The 19,538-nt window shown below is 47.4% G+C and overlaps 1 protein-coding gene across 1 annotated transcript in view; it reads left to right on the top strand.

Annotated features, from left to right (window-relative positions):
* LOC112300447 (guanylate cyclase 2G) overlaps positions 1-19,538 on the top strand; it is a 44,002-nt gene that overhangs the window by 19,715 nt on the left and 4,749 nt on the right. Inside the window, exons 13-21 of the mRNA XM_045191673.2 lie at positions 5,637-5,802; positions 7,171-7,326; positions 11,164-11,341; positions 12,583-12,723; positions 13,971-14,163; positions 15,860-16,034; positions 17,051-17,149; positions 18,077-18,168; positions 19,416-19,521. Of these exons, the coding sequence (XP_045047608.2) occupies positions 5,637-5,802; positions 7,171-7,326; positions 11,164-11,341; positions 12,583-12,723; positions 13,971-14,163; positions 15,860-16,034; positions 17,051-17,149; positions 18,077-18,168; positions 19,416-19,520 (1,305 nt within the window). The 3' untranslated portion in view covers position 19,521. The remainder of the gene's footprint in view (positions 1-5,636; positions 5,803-7,170; positions 7,327-11,163; positions 11,342-12,582; positions 12,724-13,970; positions 14,164-15,859; positions 16,035-17,050; positions 17,150-18,076; positions 18,169-19,415; positions 19,522-19,538) is intronic.

Genomic DNA, 19,538 nt, shown 5'->3' on the forward strand with positions numbered 1-19,538 from the left:
GTGACAACAATCAGGGCTGGCCCCCATCTGTCAATCAACAGTCCATTCATCAGCCAATAGACTCCTGTGGGCAAGACCCAGCCTGGGTGTTGGGGGGGATACAAAGGTGAAACAGAAGCTCTGCCCTTTTGGAGTACAGGGCCAGTGACTCACTGAGTGACTTTTGACTTTCGGTCTCCTCTGTGGACCTCAGCCTCCATGTAGGTGAATGGATGATGTTGGCCTGTTGATATCCAAAGGCTTGTCTTTCTCGAGGATTTAATTGCTCTTTGTTTCTAAGAAGCTGAGTCTTAATGGCCTTGCAAGACTTTGACTTCCTAGGCCTTAAGGGGAAGTAATTTAGACAGAAACTTTCTTGTGATTGGGTCTCTTTGGATGACACTGAGCCAACTCTGTTATTTCAGTAAACTTAATTGAGCATCTGTTAATGATTTATCTTACTCTGGGCACCTTTGTAAAAAGGCAAGGACTTGTTTCTAACTTTAAATGGCTTAAAATCTAGGTAGAGAAAAAACTGTCAGGAAATGGACATATAAAATTATTGAAGTGGCAGTGGCACAGTGAGAGAATATGATGTGGCATCCTCTCCTACTCTGGCTCCTCTCTCCTTCCCTTCACCCACTTTCCCTTCCCTACCCAGCAAACTCAGGGAAATACTCCAGACTTCCAATGATCTGTCTCCTGCCCCATTCAAAACAGCTGACATCATTTATATTGGATGTGAAGAGAAAGCTAGTGAATTCTCCCCAAGGTAGGAATGCCCAATAGATTTAGCCTTTTCAGTGTGGGCATTTGGCTATTAAGAAGCATTAAGCCAAAAGTTTCTCTGGAAACTTAATGCTGGGTGGGTGAGAATGATAATTAAAGGGGGAAATCTCCTGAGTGACACTGAGGTCACTCAGGTCACTGAGTCTGTCCCCTTCTCTATGCCAGAATGACAGCTTGGAACCTTGTTTTGGAAGGACCACTTTCTCTTGAAATGAAGTGTGCACATGATGGAACCATGTAAGGAAGTCGCAGTGAGCTAGGCTGAGGCACATTGAGGACCTTCAAGACCAATTACTCTGCCAGCATTCCTTGAAAGGGACTCCAGGCAATTTCTTAGAGCTTTACCATGGGTGACTCTGACATGAAGCCAGGCACTGGGCCGAGCTCTGTGGTCAGATTATGTTTCTGGCCACCACAGACCAATCATAAAAACAATATCTCTCCTGATGCCCATTTGACCAGAACCTCCTTTACACCAGGTATCAGAGAGATTCTGGGATGCCACCGACTTTTCAAAATAACAGAAGTATATTGATTGAGCACCTATTTTTGGTCAAACCTGATTCTGGTCATAGAGGGCACAGAGGAGTAAGGCTCATTGTCCTGTCCCCAAGGAGTCCAAACGGCCTGGGACAGAGCTTTGGAGATATAATAGTCTTCTTAAGTGAGAGATGGGTCTCCATCTCTAAGGAAGAGGAGTCTTGATGGATTAAGAGGATAAAGGGCAGTTGGCACAGAAGTTGTCTTGAAGCCTGGCTCTGCCACTTATGGACCAGGTGACTGTAACTACCCTGAGCTTCAGTGTCCCTGTGAATAAAATACAGATAACAGGAGTGCCTACCTCTCAGGGTTGTTTTGAGGACAAAAGTATGTAAAATGGTTAGAACCACGCCTGCCTCACTAAAGGTACCCAGTGAATATTGTCAGTATTAGTAGGACCAGTAGGGTTACTGTTGCCACAGATAACTCTATTACTAGTACTAAAAAACATGCGTTTCCTTATTTTATCCCTTCATCAGTCCTGTGGGATAAGTCTGCACTGTCCAAATATAGCAGCCACCAGCCACATGTGACTATTGAACCCTGGCAATGCGACTCGTCCAGATGAGATGCGCTAAAGGTGTAAACTATATGCCAGATTTTGAAGACTTAGAAAAAAAAACAAAAATAAAATATCTGATATTTTTATGTTATTACATGTTAAAATGATAGTATTTTTAATACATTGGCTTAAATAAACTATATTATTAACCATAATTCCACCTTTTTAATGAAAAAATTAAAAACTATGACTGTGGCTTGCATTGTATTTCAAGTGGACGATGCTCTAAGTAACTCACAATGAACTTGATTATTAATTCATCAACTCCAATATTAATATTAATATTTACCCCCTTTCACAGGGAAAACATGAGACTTAGCTGGGTAACAGAACCTGACCAGCTGGTACGAGGCAGACTGGGGCTTGCAGCTGGTCTCTCTCTAGAGCTGGGCTGTGCTACGTTTCCTCCCTTTCAAGTACCAGAGAGCACAGATGTGGGACCCAGAGATAGGAGCCCTGGGGGCCACCCCCAACTTTCTAACAGGAAAATAAACATAACTAGCAGACTGGTAGGTGATAGAATTGCCAAATGCATAACACCTGACACATAAATCATGCACCTCTCATAGTTCAGTTTGTTCTCTGACAATGTACGTGCACTCTTGCATTTCCGTCAAGCTAGAAGAACAACCACCACAGCAGAGAGATGTGTGCTGTCTCCCGGAGAGGGCTACAGACCTAGGATTCCGAGTGTCCCCAAACAAGTGGTGTATGCCCTGTGGAATGAGCTCTACTAATACCCCTGATGTCAGGGGGGATCGGTGGTGACCAGAATGTAAAATGTCTCATGCCTGGGGTTGGCCTGGCAGCAGTGAGGCAAGGGATGGTCGTGGGTGTCAGGGGCAGTTCTGATGCATGGAGATGTCTCTGTGAGGTCGGCGAGTACTCTGGATGGGACACAGGTCTCCCCAGATTTCAAGCCCAGACCTGGCCAGTGGGTGCCTCCCTAGAGAAGTTCCAGAGAACTCTAGCCAGGCCCTTCCAGGTCCAGCTGAGTTGGTTGCATGTTCAAAATGTGATTCACCTTTATTATCTCATAAAAACAAGCCACTCTGATAAAGGAATGCAACCTCTTAATTTTGGGGGCAAGAGGGCAATGGTGTATTCATTGTCCTTTAAGTTTCCTTATTACTTTCTGTATTAGCCTGTATTTCTAAGGCAATATTGGCTGAGGGCTCTTGCTGAGGTGAGACTCAGCCAGACCTGCCAGACTCAGCCTGGCATCACTGCTGAGGAAGAGGTGAGTCCCTGAGCTGGCGCCCAGGAGGTCCAAGGGCCCTGTGTCTGGGTGCAGTAGTCCACTCAGGAGCCCTCCGCACACTCCTCCTTGCTGGAACACTGAGGACCAGTGCTTCCCCGTGGCCACACACATGGGGGACTTCCCCCCTTCTCAGCTGGGCTTGAGATTCATTTGAACCTGGCTGTTCTTGAATAAGGGTGCTGGGAGAATTAGGTGCACTTTGACCTACCCTCCTCTTCCTCTACAGTCACCCAGGGTGCTGGAAACGGCAAAATCTAGTGGTTTAGAAGAAGCTGGGTGTTGCAGGCAGTCCAGTCTGGGTTTGTCTCCTAGCTCTGCCCCTACTCCTTGGGAGCAGTTTAAAACCCTAAGTTTCCTGGTTATGAAACAAAAAAGGAGAATATTAACCTGCCTCAGGAAAGGCTAAAGGCGATACGATGTGTAAGGTACCCTGTTCCCACTACTTCAATGTATATATAGTGCAGGGTGTCTCAAAAGAAAGGTTTATGGTTACTTACTTGTTCGTCACGAATCCGTATTACAGTCTGGATGTCCATGGGACCTCATGCTGAAATGAAATGATCACTTCTCACTCCTAACTCTTCAGAGGCTTTTATTTTATTTTTTTAAATTTTTTATTATTATTTTTTTTTATCAGCAAAGGAACAATTGGTCAGGGGCCTGGACTTGAGAGTCACACTGCAGAATTCCCAATCCAGCTCCACAGCTGGCCAGCTGTGTGACCTGGGCCAAGTTCATTTCTCCCTTTTCTCATCTGTAAAATGAGGTGGACGAGAGTACCACCTGCCTCTAAGAGTCGCTAGGTGTTGCATGAGCTATGTTAAGTAAGGGACTTAGGACAATACCTGGCATAAGGCTAGCCCTCTAAACCTAAAACAAAACAAAACAACATCACAAACAAAACAACAACAAAAACAAAAACAAAAACCCCAGATCTGGTAAAAGCTGTTTTTTCAATCTGGCTGGTGCAGGTTAATCGGCTCTGCAACGGCCCTGTACCTGTGACATACTGAGGCTGTCAGTTTTCTGCCAGCTTCCAAAAAAAATATTCTGAAATAAATGATTCAGAGACTCAGATTAAAGATGTAGAGGGACTTTATGTCAGTATTTTACATCCAAGAAACTGGCTTTCTCTTCAAGCCTTTGAGGAGGGTAAGGAAATGAAAACCGAAACGACAAACAGCGAGCCCCCTGTCGCCCCAGACTGTGGTTATGGCTGGCTTCTGAAATGCAGTCAGTCGTTTTCCCTTAATCTTTGTTTCACCACTTCCAGGTCTGCCCTTGGAAAACCGGAGAAATACAAACACCTGCCTCTCAACTCGTGTTTCAGACGTGACAGTTCTCATTTTCCAAACTGGTCTCTTCTTCCCCCTGTCCTTCCTAAGTCATTGCTTCCCTCCTCAACTGCAGGCCTTTCTTCGAACCCCTCTCTGCCCATGGGAAGACCCTCCCCCCACCATCTCCTTCCTGAGTGAGGGCTATCACTGCCTTTCTTTTTTAAAAAATTAAGTTTATTGGGTGGCACTGTTTAATAACATTACATAAGTTTCAGGTATACAGATTTATAACATATCATCAGTACATTGCATTGTGTGTTCACTGCCCAAAGTCTAGTCTCCTTCCGTCACCAGGCATTCGACCCCCTTACCCTCTTTATCTTCTCCCCACCTCCTTCCCTTCTGGTAACCATCACATATACTGTTGTCTGTGTCTATGAGTTTCTTTGTTCATTTGTTGCTTTCTATTTTAGATCCCACCTATGAGTGAAAGCGTATGGGTCTTGTCCTTCTCTGTCTGACTTATTTCACTTAACATGATCCATGTTGTCGCAAATGACAATATGTCATTTTTTATGACTGAGTAGTATTCCATTGTGTAATGTGCCACATCTTCTTTATCCCGTCATTCACTGAGGGACACCTGGTTGTTTCCAGGTCTTGGCTCTTATATCATTGCCTTTCTGACTCACTTCCCTTGGCAAGCATTTCCAATTACGGCATTCTTTCTCATATATTCTTTATCCTATTTATACACGTTTCATTATCATTTAAGTGGATATTACTTTGTGTCATGCACCGTGTCTGGCGTCCCATGTGCATTATCACATCTAATTTCCACAGCCACCCCACGGGGTAGGGTTCATTGCCATCCATTTTGATAAGAGTGAGGCTGACAGGGATAAATAAGGTAACATGTCCTCTCCTAAGTGGTAGAGTTGGGATTTGAACTCAGGAGCCTGACCACTAGGCCATATTTATTTTAAGATGGTCTTGCCTTCATGGTTCCACACTGAGGGACTAGACATTGTTTTCTTCTTTTTGAGTGTCTGTGACCTGGTTGAATTCTTAGGGGAGGGATTGTGTCAGTGGCTCTTGGACAAATGAACAGGGTAGCTATGCTCCCTACCCTGGGTCTGTGCATCCGTGTTCCTTTCCACCTGTCTCCCCTTCCACTGGTGTCCATCGGTACCTGCTCTAATTCACTTGCTCGTTTTCATCCTCCCAGGGCATGCTGTTCCTTCACAGGAGCCCGCTGAGGTCCCATGGCAACCTGAAGCCTTCCAACTGCCTGGTGGATGGTCGGATGCAGGTGAAGCTGTCGGGGTTTGGGCTGTGGGAGCTCAAGTATGGCCAGACATACAGAACACATGAGAAAACGACGGACCACTCAGGTAATCACTGGCAGGTCTTGGACCCACTAGCCATGGCCAGAGTGGTGAAGAGGTCCTTACCCCACTTCTGCTTCCTGATGCTCATGGGCACAAGTGCCTGTGTATGGGCCTTCCTTCAGAGCTGGCAGCGGCGTGTGGCTGCTCTGCTCACCCAGGGAGATGAGAACAGGTGGCAGGGGTCGCTGGGGTGATGTCTGAGTTAGGAGAACTAGTTATCAACCCAGCTCAGCTGGGTGACCTGAAACGAGTCACTGTCCTTGTCTGTAGTCCTCTCTGTCCCATCACATCTTCCTACCTTCTCAGTGTGGAGTGACGATCTGCCACTCACTTTGAGGATGATGAGTTTAGCAGTTCTCTGTTCTCTCTGTGTTCCAGTATCACTGGGGAAGCTTTTAAAAATTTGTAGGGGCTGAGTCCCGCCCCACATCCACTGAATCGGAAGATGGGGTCTGGGTATCATATGGTTTTTAAAAGCTCCCAGGTGGTTCTGGTAGGACCCACCATCCAGAGTCCACCCCTCCTGCTCATGAGAGCAGCTGAGGCTCCGGGACTCTTCCTGCGCGTCCAGGGTTAACTGAGTGCTCTTGAGTCTCGCCTCGCACGTGACCAGGCCCTGTTGAGCCCAGAGCCCTCAGCGCTGACCAGCGCTCCCTGGAGCAGCACATGGCCGGCAGCTCTGCTGAGCGCATGTGGGAGGTTCTGTAACACGGGATACATTGGGTCTTCCAGAGAAAGACAAAGGGGGCAATTCAAAGACCTGCCAGAAGCCACTCCTACTTCTCCATCCTCCAGTATATTTTGTTTTAATGACTATAACCTATAATAACATAAACCTATACACCTCACCGCAAATAAAGGTAAATGTATAAAATATCCAGAATAGGTAAATCCAGAGACAAAATGCAGACTGGTGGTTTTCAGGGACTGGGAATAGAGAGGAGGAGGGAGAAACTGCTTCAGGGGTGTGGGGTTTTACTTTGGGTGACAGAGGTATTTTGGAACTGGATAGAGGGGGTGGTTACACAACATTGTGAATGTACTAAATGCCACTAAATTGTTCATTTTAAACTGATTCGTTTTATGTCATGTAGGCAATTCAGAAAAGGAAAAGAACAAGAAAAACCACCTGTCACTGCATAGCCATGAGTTACCCACTGTTAACCTGTTAGTGCCCGTCCTTCCTGGTTATTTTCTCCGTGGTCACACACTCGGACCCCTCGTCACCCTTTAAGTCAGGCTCCAAGGGGGCTGACTTCTCAGGGGCTGGATGCTTTCATTTCCCCTGAGCTTTCCCGAGATAGAAAGGGTGGCTTTCTGGTTCTGCCCGGAAGCTCTCTCAGTGCAGGCCAAGGTCTCATTGCTTTGCAGAGCTCTACTGGACCGCCCCAGAGCTGTTGCGGCTCCCAGAGGCACCCCGGTCGGGCACCCCCAAGGGAGATGTTTACAGCTTTGCCATTCTGATGAGGGAGCTGATTCACCACCACGGCCATGGGCCTTTTGATGACCACGACGAGGCACCGGACGGTAAGGCGAGGAGCGTCTCCTGGGCAGGCTTTGGTTTATCAGGGTTAGTTTGTAAAGGCTTGTTGTATTAAATGGGTATTAATTTACACTTTATTGCACTCTTATTTTTTAATTCATTTTTTAAAGAATTAGAAAACAATTGCAATTTGATTTTAAAAAGTCAAGGAACTCAGAATTATGTAACTTTTTCTGTAACAGCAGCCAGATCCTGTTAGAAAATGTGTAAGATTGTGCTGGTTCTCCACACAGTATCCTCCCCTGGCTTCCCATTTGAGGAGTGACAGCTAAGTCCTTACAATGGCCTACGTGACCACCAGAGTCCTCTAAGCCAGCCTCAGCAACCTATGTTCATGTCCTAGGGCCACCATAGTAAGCTCCCACAAGCCTACAGCCTGAATTTTATTCTACAACAGAAATTTATTCTCTCATATTTCCAGAGGCTAGAAATCCAAATTCAAGGTTCGTCAGGGTTGCGCTTCCTCTAGAAGCTTAAGGGTCGATCCATTCTTTGCTCCTTCCAGCTTTTGGTGGCTGCCCACCTTCATGGGCTGGAGGCCACTTGGCTCCAATCTGCCTCCATCTCCACATTGACGACTCCTCAAAGTCTCTCTCTGCTGTCTGTCCCCTATAAGGACACTTGTTACTGGATTAGGGCCCACATGGATAATCCAAGATGCTCTCCTCAATCCAAGACACTTAATTATATTTACAAAGACCTATTTTTTTTTTCCTCAAATAAGGTCACAATCCCTGGTTCTGGAGCTTAGGACATGGCCAAGTGTCTTTGGGGACCACCATTCAGCCCACTACCCCTTCCTAATTCCACCTCCCATACTTTCCTTTCAATCAATCACACTGGCCGCGTTCCTGTGCCTCCACATGCCTGACCCACTTCTACCCGAGAGCCTTTGCACATGCTGTTCCCTCTGCCTGAATATCTCTCACCTTATATTGGCGTATGCAAATTGCCTCATTCTTTCGTGAGGACTACACAATTTTTCATCCTAAGGATGTACCATATAGTATTGATTGATGCACATCTTGGTTGTTGGCCATTTTTTGCTGTTGCAAATTGCTGCCATGAGCATCCTTGAATCTTTGTGGACATATGTGAACGTTTCTTCAGGATAGGTTTCTGTCCATGAAAATGAATAAATAAATGCATTTAAAACATATTTAATTTTTTTTTTTTGGTAGATGCCTAATTGTACACAAAGAGTATATTCAGGTTTTTTTGTTTGGGGGTGGGGGTAAGTTATCTCTTAACATGTTCCACCAGAGAAATTAAGGGTAAAATTAGTAGGAAATGGAGCAAAATTTGATCAAGACTAGGAAAATGTAACCCCTTGGAACTGTTATTTTCCGCCTTGGCTGCACATTGGAATTACATGGGGTTGAGTAACTGCTGAGGCCTGGCTCTCAGCCCCAGAGATTCTGACGCCCGCCTGAGCAGCAGGGGTTCAAAGCTCCCGGGTGATGCTAACGTGCCACCCAGGCTGAAAACGCTGTCTTGGGAAGACGACAGGGATCTGCACGCACACGTGTGTGTGCATGTGTGTGTGCGTGTGAGGTTCTGTGGACACCCAGCCCAGCTTCCTCTCTGATTTTTTTTCTTCCTCTTTTCCTCCCTGCCTACCATTTCAAGTCCATCCCCAGTGGCCTAACTCAAGTCTCGTCTTTAGATCGGGATGCATTCCTGGGAGCCTTTTTCAAGTCAGGAGGCTTTCTGAGTGTATGTAGTTACTTCGAAAGTAGATTCCAGTTTCTAATTTATGGCTAAATGAAGCAGAGGTGAGACTAATCCAAAAAGGTTAATCCAAGATCCAGGTGCCTCTGACTTGGGAAACAAGCAGCTACACAGATCTTCCCAGGCTGAGCCCAGGGGGAGCCCACCTACCACACTCAGCTCAGCTGCCCTCCGACTGTGCCAGTCGGGGTGGGGGTAAGAAGGCTGAGGACAGTCGGGATACTTCCCCCTCAGGGTAATCCTCTGCTCGCAAAGTTAAATGAGAGCCGGCCACGTGGGCGTGTGTATACGCAGGACTGGGACCAGGAAAAGTGCAGTGTGTGCCTACCTGATGGACCGACACGCTCCTGCCATCAACGTCTCCTACTTCCCCACAAATAATCCTGTGTGCCGGAAACTGGATAAATACTGACTCTCTGCGCGGGCACTAGACCAGGGGCTCTCAGATGCTGGTGGACATCAGTATTGCCTGGTTTGTTAAAACAGAATTCTGGGTCCCACCCTCAGGGTTTCTGACTCAGGAGGTCTGGGGTGGAAGCTGAGTGTTTGCATTTTTATCAAGTTCCCAGGTTGTCTGAACAGCCACAGTTTGCGAAGCACTGGTCTAGTGCGGTCCCTGGACCAGCGGCAGCCGCATCACCCGGGAACTTGTTAGAAATGCAGATTTTCAGGCCCCGATCCAGAACTTGCGATGTGGAAACTGTGGAGGTGGGTCTGGGATCTGTGTTTTAACGAGCCGCCTGCCGGCTGTTTCTGATGTACATATATACTAACTCGTATGTATATATGCGAGTACACCTATATCTACCCGGCTATATTCATGTTAAGCTAAACACAAGTTCATACTGACATGCCCAATGTCATTACCACACGATTCATTTATTCTGGTCTCCCCCATCCCTTATCCATAACCTCCCTTTGCAATAGTGAGACCTGGACGCCCTCCGTCCATTTACTCACTTGTCCAATCCTGTATACGGGCACAACACTTTCAGACGTGTTGATCTGTGCCCCATGAGAAGCCTTCTCACCAACAGGGACGTAGTCATTGTGAACAGTTCCTTTCATCTTCAGTCTTACGGTCTCCGGTCGTTTCAGAAGTGTCTTAAGTCAGCGCTTCCCCCACCCGCGCCCCTTCAGTGAGGGTCTGTGGTCCGTGGGTGATGCAGTGAGATTGTTGTGTCTCCAGTCCGCATTCTGCCTTGGAGCCATCCAGTCTCCCGCTGATAGATTCTTTTTAAACTAGCAACCTTTAAGGTCCGCTCTTTATGCTCTGAAGTGCTATGGGTTTTGGCAAATAGGCAGCATTATGTACCACAGGACTGTACAGAACAGTTCCATCGCCCTAAAAACAATTCTGGTCCTTCTTCCCCGATTCAACCCTCCCTCCTGCCCAGACTCCTGGCCGCCTCTGATCTGTTTTCTGTCTCTATAATTTTGTCTTTTCCAGAAGGTCACATACACAGAATTGTGCAGAATCTAGCTTTTACACACTAGCTTCTTATACTTGATGATATGCATTTAAGATTCATCCATATTGTTGCACCCAACAGTATTTTCATACCCAAAACATATGTACATTGTTCTCAAAATATTTCCTTTACAAAACCTGGTTAAGCAGAATATTTTATAAATTTCGGTAGAAGTCACTGAGAAAGTGAAGGAAAGTAGGTTTACAAAGTTGGACACGGTCAGGACACGTAGGTAACATTTACTGTTAAAATATCTTTTATGGAACATTTATGGAACGCAACATTGTATAAAGCACACTTTAGGGATTTCTACTATGAAATGCTTGTGTACTTCTGAAATCATACAGAGATATGCTTCACTTTAAGAAAGGTCTTATTAGAAATTAATCTAAAAACAGATTCGTCAGGGGTTACTTATATGATTTTCATTTAGATTCCTAATTTTTCATGAGCATTCAGGATATTATAAAATATTCAGATCTTTCTGAAATTGTAATCTGTTCAATCTACTTGGAAACTCAGTTTACAAATTTAGGAGCACATCTGTTTAGAGTGAAGCATACTATAAATGGCACACAGTTCCGACCTTGGCCTATCTTAGCCCAACATGAATTTCAGAAATCATCCACCGAATCAGAGACCCCACGGCGTCAGTCCCACTCCGACCTTCCCTGTCGGAGGAGAAGGGCGATGAAAGGATCATGGTCCTGGTGAGGGCGTGCTGGGATGAATCTCCAGAGAAGAGGCCCACCTTCCGTTCCATCAAGAAGATTCTACGAGAAGCCAGTCCTGAAGGGTGAGTTAGATGTACAAGTTAGACGTTTGCTCCTAACTATTTATCCATTAGAATTTTGAAACTATACGGCGGTGGGTGGTTCTGACTTCCTCCCTTCCTTCCTCATATACTCACTCAGTCCCTACCACAGGCAAAGCACTGTGCTACGTGCTTGTGAAAGTGGACTGATAAATTCTGCCTTTTTTCACAAATGTTATGAAAATGGGTCACACTTCCATTGCCCTCCTTTGTCCATTCTGGACATCGCTAACCCGCCAAGACCCTCTTTCCCAGGGAGACCTGTGATGTGGCCTCAGAATCTTTTTCAAACCAGCATCTGCAGGGTCAGGATGATACAATCGGGATTGAACTATGAGATAACGGATTATATGCCAACCTTAAAGCAGGGTATTGAGTTACATTTTTCATGCCTCTCCATTTTCTCAATAGTAACTTGCTTTAAACCAGGATGATTGTATCATCTTTTGCCACCTTGACCACATGAAGGCACAGCCATGCTAGAAGTAGCTTGAGTCGGTCGAGGAAGCCCTGTGCTGGGAGTTATATTACATTCGCAATACAACAGCCCCGTATCTGCATTCCCCACATCAAAATATCTTTAAATGGTATGTGCTGGGTCAGTTGGTATGTCTTAAACATTTTACACAGAAAATGTGGCCCCCAATGTCAAGGTGAGTATATTTCCCATGTGAGCCTCAGTCTCCTCATCTGAAAGATGAGGAATTTAAATTTCTCTGAAGACCCTTCTGATATAAGAGTCTATAGGATCTAGAAGTGTCCTTTATGTCTGTCATCTGGAAAGAAAATAAAGAATCACCTGTCCTACAATCTACGTTTTTGATTGGCTGTGACAATGGTATGAAGCATGATGGGAAGTGGGGGAGGCCAGTAAAGGCCACTGCTTGCTGGGTTCCAGACACGGCCCTGGGTGCTTTGTAGCCAAGATCTCCCCAAATCCTTCGAACAAGCCAGCAGGATATGAATCAGTATCCTCACATCCCAGATGAAGAAACTGAAATTCAGAGGAATGAAGGGCCCAGATCAAGATCACGGAGCTGGTAAAGGGCAGGCTCTGTCCTGCCACATGGCCTCCTCGCCAGTGTCCCCTCACTGCTGTCCGTGGGCAGCCCTCCAGGAGGAAACGCGCGAGACGTGTTCTTGGAATGTGTGGTTGGAAGCGGTGCTCCACTGTGGTCCTAGAGTTCTTAGAAACAGCTGTTCATGTCTGGGTTCTTTTAAAGCCAGGTGAGCGTGCTAGACAGTATGGTGAGCAAGCTGGAAGTGTACGCCAATCAAATGGAGGAGGTGGTGGAAGAGAGGACCAGCCAGCTGGTGGCGGAGAAGAGGAAAGTGGATAAGCTTCTGTCCGCAATTCTGCCCAGGTATTCCGGAGAACTGGGGCCCTTCGCAAAGGGCCCCAGGAAGTGCCAGCATTGACTCCTAAGAGGTTCCAAATGGAGAGAATATTTTCTTTTTCTTTTTTCCAAGAGTCCACCAGGGTCTTTTAAAATGGGTGAAGCACTTTGCATGTAATTTGGTGCACCCTGTAAAGGGAGACAGGGACATTGGCCCTGGAGCCCATAGGAACAATGTAGTGTAGGTCTTTTAGTTTTTAATTTTTAATTTTTTCTATAACTTTTATTTGTTTCTTTTTATTTGCATTCAGGTGTTAATTTATGTACTTGACCTGATTTGCTCAGTTTTCTTGCTCTCAGTCTTTAAAATACATGCTACCTAAAAATTCCCAACATGAAATATTTTTACTTTCGGCTCATTCATTCATATATGTCAAATGACTACAAAATCCATGCACTGACTGTCCCAGTTAAGAATGAGGGTTTTTGGAGACAATTTTTTAATAGTCATCTATATATTGTGTTGTATGTTCACCACCCCAAGGTGGAGGGCAAAGGGAGGATAAATGGTGATAGAAGGGAGACTTGACTTGGGGTGGATGAGAGTGTAGGTCTTTTACCTGGAAGATGGTGGGTGCACCAACAGGGGAGCGAGCACTAGATGGCGCCCTAGTTCCACACATCTAGTCAATTGCTGCCTTCCCAGTATTTCAGTTTTACATCTAAAACCTTTGCCCAATACAATATATACCCATGACTTTAGATTCAAAATTTCCGTTCTTATTGACTCTGTTTTCACCTGTGCACTCCCTAAAGCCTTGGAAGAAGCAATGCTGTTAAAATTCCTGCACCTTCCTGCATGTCTGCAGCAAAGGAATGGGGTCGAAGATTGCAATGTGTCAGTGTGAGCTTGGTTGATTGAAGTAAAAATACTGATTTATGGACTTCTGAATGCTCACATTTGCTTCCACATCTGCAGACTGAGTCTTTATAATCAAACTCTGTAACCACAGGGGAAAATAAAGTACCCAGGGAGAAAAATATTTTGGTAAAGGCATTTATGTGATCTGTTCCACTCCTACCCCAATTAAAATGTCTCTTTTGGCAAAATGCAGGTGGAAAAACAGGTGTCAAAAGAATCCCTTTAGATGGTGGAGTTTGTTCTTCAAAAACCTAGCCCACTGCAGCAAAAGGATCTACCAGGCCGACTTTGTAGGGCTATCGGAGCCGTGAATATGACACCGTTAAATAACGGTCCCTTTCTCTGGTTTCAGCTTCATTGGAGAGCAGCTCAAGGCTGGAAGATCCGTGGAACCTGAACACTTTGAGTCTGTGACCATCTTTTTCTCTGACATTGTCGGATTCACAAAACTCTGTTCTCTCAGCTCCCCCTTGCAAGTTGTAAAGCTCCTCAACGACCTCTACAGTTTATTCGATCACATCCTTAAAAATCACGATGTGTATAAGGTGAGCCACCTGGCTCCTAGGCCTGAGGGAGGATGAACCTCGCCTGAGACATGGAGACACTGGCTAGGAGCAGGGCTCCGCTTCGGGCTGGCAGTCTGTCTGTTTTCATGGCAGAACTCAATATTTTATTCCTGTTTGTTTTCTTGGAAAAGGGATTGATTAATCACAGATGTGTGTCCTTGTCAAGAAGCCTCTGTTGTTCCCTCTGTTTCCTTCCATTATTTCATCTCACGGTAAACTCATTTCTAAAAGAGGCATGGACCTTCTGCTGGGCTGGTCCCTCTGTTTCCCTCCTGAGTATACTGCCTGCAGATTCAGAGAGATTCAGGAGGTTCACCCTTCTTTAAAGGTTGTCTTTGGATCTTGTGTGAGTCTCACTTCTGTTACTGTGATCCTTAGCAATTCAAAGGAAGATAGCTTCCCACATTTCCACTGTCAGACTCACAGCTAAAGGTGAGGCACCCACCCCCTGCCCGGCGCTACTCTGGGGATATAAGAACAGGTCACCTGGAGTAAAACTGACAGCGGGCTAGAATAACAAAAACCGATCAAGTGCCTTCACTCAGGCGGTGCTGATGACGACCACTTGTGTTTCTGACTTTTGAGATGAGGCCAGATCACGGCCCTTGTTCACACATGCCTGATGGGCCGCTACAGAGCTCCAGTCTGACCATGATTCTAGCACTCTGCTGCGGCCCTGGGGCCAGGGAGAATCGGGGGACAGTATAGTCATGTTCCGCAGTGACACGTCCTCAACGATTGCCCCCCAGGGTTCCTCAGAGATGTTGCCTCTGTGAAGGATGAAGGAAAGGATGGTATGGGTAATCTCAAAGAGCAGATCACACACACCCAGCAGAACCTGCCTGGCTCAGGAGGCCTCCTCTGGGGTTTCCTGCTAGTGTTATCTGCTCAGTTATGCTCTGCACGAGAGAATCTGCAGTCAGTTCCTATCCTAAAGGATGTGCTCGTGGTGCGGGGAGGTGGCCTAGAAGCAGTTCGGCTTGTGTGCTACTTGACTCTCCAGTTTCATGGTAGCCAGGGGATGGAGGCGGTCGTACCACCCGCTGATGCCTGAAATGCCACCTTTACCACATTGTCTGTGGATTCTGCTAAAATGCAAGTGGGTCTGGAAAGGGCTGGGTGGAGCGTTAGGCTTGGACATGCCGTGTATTCTATGTTGTAAATGAGGGGAACCGGAAGGTGATTTTAGTAGGAGGTTGGGGAGGGAGGAGGGTAGATTAGGCAGATGCATACATTATGCATATGTGTAAACATTTGTGTTTTGTATAATATGTACACATGTATATACATGTATGTAAGAGCCCTGTGTGGGGTGAAGACATTTCAGTTGGGTCAGATGGATTCCACAGGGTGAGTCCATGTGATCCTTCAAGATTTATCCCATCTAACTGGTTTTGAAGTTGGGTTAGCCAAATAGGGTCATCACCAGTATCAGATTTCAGAGGAGGAAGCCGTGACCATGGGGGGAGGGCTCAGGGCAGGAAGGCTTCTTGGAAGAACCAGGACAAGAGGAAACTTGAGAAAATGCTGGGACTTGGATGGACTAGAGGTTAGGAAGTATGACCCTTCAGAGTCTGGGGCCTCAAAGTGAGGGTCAGCAATGAAAGACTGCCATCTCTGACCCCGCCCCCACGCTCATGGAGAGCACAAGGCCACATTGTTGCTTTATGTTCAGGTTGAAACCATTGGAGATGCGTACATGGTGGCTAGTGGACTTCCCATCCGCAAAGGAATTCGGCATGTGGACGAGATCGCTACGATGTCCTTGCACTTCCTCAGTGCCACCATCCACTTCCAGATTGGGCACATGCCTCAGGAGAAGCTCAAGCTGCGGATTGGCCTCCACACAGGTAGACAGCCGGTAGCCTTACAGTCCAGGTTTATTTCTAGTTAGCGACATTGCTTGGTAACAGCCAGGGCACACAGAGACTCCGAGGTGAACCAAAGACGAGGAGGAGGCCCGCACCAGGAGAGTTCTACTGAGCTGCCTTTCCTCCACGCCTCTGTGTCCAATGTCCTCTGGCCTGTTCTGTTTTTGTCAAACTCATGGGCATGAGACTTGGGAAGAAGTGACCTGCACTCGGTTTAATGACCTTCTGTCACTCTCTTGAAATTCTTAATAATTTTTGAGTGAAGGGGTCCCTTATTTTCATTTTTGACTGAGTCCTGCAAATTATGTAGCCAGACCTGCTCCCACCTATCCTCTGTGGCTTAACTAAGAGTGAACCTGACCGCAGTCAGAATGAATTAGTCCCGTGTTTGTGCTGCCGCCTCCGCTTTGTTTACACTCCTGGCGCATGAATAATATTGTCATTCATTTCTGTCATTCATTTTGTTACAACAACACACCCTAGACTGGGTGGCTTACACAGCAGACATTTTTCTCACAGTTCTGGAGGCTGGGAAGTCTAAGATCAGGATTCCAGCGTGTCTGGCGAGGACCACCTCCCAGCTTGCAGGTGGCGGCCTCTGGCTGTGTCCTCACATGGTGGGAGGAGGAAGCTCTGGTGTCTCTCCCTCTGCTTATCAGGGCACCAGTCCCCCCCGTGGGGGCTCACTCCCATGACCACCTCTAAACCTGACTTCCTCCCAAAGGCCCCACCTCTGCATACCACCGTATTGGGGGTTAGGGCTTCAACACGTGAATGTGGGATGGACACGTAGTTAGTTCATGATGATTGATTACGTCATTTCCCACCAGAAGTCTGCGGGTTCTGTAGATTGCCTCTTTGTAAACCCTAAGATCTATTGCCAAGCTTGGCCCCATGAGGGCACTTAACAAATATTTACTGAACTGCATTTGTTGACTTGCTGTGCATCGCGGAGTCCAGGACTGGCTTCCGCCCATCGTTCCCTCCCTTGGCAGGTCCTGTGGTGGCTGGCGTAGTGGGCATCACCATGCCCAGATACTGCCTGTTTGGAGACACCGTGAACGTGGCATCCCGGATGGAGAGCAGCAGTTTGCGTGGGTATCACTTACAGCCCTCTGCAGACACAGTATCACTGTCCCTCCAGTCCCCTATCTTTTGCCCGCGGGTATTTTTAGAAGACCCATTTGCATTCCGCCTGCTGGTGTTCATTTCCAGGGTAAGATCGTTACCCACTTCAGGCAACACGGACCACAGGCTTTGGAGTTTGCGCTGTCCTCTCTATGAGGCCATGTAAACACACTGCCTCCTTCCAAAACCACGCATCCTAACCTGTCAGGCACATTGAATAAGATCATTTAAATGAAGAGCAGGGGTCGGCACACTTTCCTGTACAGGGCCAGGCAATAACTGTTTCAGGATTTACTGGCCATAGTCTCTGTGGCAACTGCTTAACTTCTGCTGTGTGTGAAAGTAGCCTTTTACAATATGTAAATGATGGGTGTGGCCACGGTCCAACACAACTTTATTTGTAAACACAGGTGGCGGGTTGGATTTGGCCTGTGGGCGGTCATTTGCCCATCTCTGAACTATATAGTTTGGGTGATGTTGAAGAAACCTATGGCCAGGAACTCCAGGGGGCAGAAATTCTCTTATTTTACAGTAACTCCATTGCATTGATAAAACCTCTCTTTGAGCTTGTAAGGAAAGACTTTAAGGATACATTTTGAAAGTGGGAGCCCAGCCACCGGGTGCACCCACTTGCAAATGGAGTCAGCTCTGTTTTCTGCTTCTGCACTGAACATATTAAAGGGTGAGCAGCACCCAACTGTGTCTGAGCCATGCCTGGGTGGTTGGGGGGCCCGGCACAAGTGTCCCGGACTTCAGACGGGTTGTCTGTGGCTGGCTGGCCCTTGGGGAACTTGAGTCTCGCAGCACTCCGCTCCGCAGCCGCCCGCCCCACTGACTCGGTGCCGAGGTCACCGCCGGGCGATGGTAACGAGACAGTAACTGGTTTCTGGCAGCTCTCCGGATCCACGTTTCTCAGAGCACCGCGGACGGCCTGCTGGCAGTGGGAGGGTACAGTCTGCAAAAGAGAGGCACCATTGCAGTCAAGGTAACACCGGCCCCTGCGCCCGCCTGCTCCGCTTGGTCTCTCGTGGGGATGCTGAGGAGCCAGATGGGTAGCATGAGTCTCTGAGCTGTGGTGCGGGCAGACCCCCACGGTCTAAGGGGTGGCTCTTGTGACAGCCAGGTCTTCTCCCTGTGGAGGAGACTGTGCCATCCCCTCAAATGGCCAAACATGGAATCTGTGGGAGGAAACAGCTTGTCTCCCACCCAGACCAACCCCTGTGGGATGCCTCCTTTCTCTTGGCCAGCGATGGCCTCCTGATTTCCGCTTCAGCACCCCAGTCCGGTCTAGTCCAGCCAGGACAACAGCAAATACAAGCCCAGCAGCTATAGTGTCCATACTCCCCTCTGTCCCTTCTCTCGAGTCCAGAGTGCCCAGGTAGTGGGATGAAACCCCCTGGTCTGCGGGTAGTAGGCTCTCATCTCCGTACATTTAAATACCTCTTCCCCCTCCCTCTGCCTTCTCCTCCTTGCTGGCATTCACTAAGATGTACTGTGACATATTCTCACCTTTCTGATAAACATCGCTCTTTCTGGGTGGGGGAGGGGTTCTTGAGATATTCTCAAGAAAATCTCGGAACTGTTCGCAGTGGTAGTGGTGGGTGGTGACTATGACATTGGGTGTTTGGGTGGCTGTGGGGGTCTAAGTAAAAGGGAAGAAGGTACCATTAACCCCTCTGTTTGCTGGGTCCGGCCCTGGTAGCTATATCTGATTAACTGACTTCTGAGAAGAGGGAGATTTTTCTAGATAGCAGCAGAGTAGACCCGCCCCACTACTTACTAGCTGTCTGACTGGGGGACTGGTTTCAGCATCTGCAAAATGGGGGCGGTGACAATGCTGTCCCCCAAGGACAGGTGCAAGGCTGGAATGTGAACACGTGTGTGAGGTGCTCCACCTGGGGCCCTGCTCAGAGTGCAGCCTCAGAAGTATTTATTGTCACAATTTAAAGATGTTCTTTGCAACAAACTTTAGTCTCCACCGGCCCTACCCCCGGAGGCCATCCCTGACGGTCTGTCTAGGCTTATCAGCAAGCCCAAGGGAATCAAGAGTTCAGGTACAATGAGGCCCTTCCCGCACCGAAGCAGGCCCTGGCTAGCTGCAGTCCTGGCTGTGCACAGCGTTTCCAGTGAGCCGGCCAAGGGGAGCCGGGTCGTCTGCTCAGAGGCAACTTCACTTCGCTGGAGGCCTTGCCTCCCCTGTGCTTCAGCAGCTGTGTCTTTTGCCTCCCACAGGGCAAAGGAGAGCAAACAACTTTCTGGTTGAAAGGCAAAGAAGGCTTCACTGTTCCACTTCCTGAGTTTATTGAAGAAGAGGCTGAAGTCCCAGAGATCTTCTGAGGTGAGTAGTTTTCTTTA

The sequence above is a fragment of the Desmodus rotundus genome, chromosome 4 (assembly GCF_022682495.2).
Source record: "Desmodus rotundus isolate HL8 chromosome 4, HLdesRot8A.1, whole genome shotgun sequence".
NCBI lineage: Eukaryota > Metazoa > Chordata > Mammalia > Chiroptera > Phyllostomidae > Desmodus > Desmodus rotundus.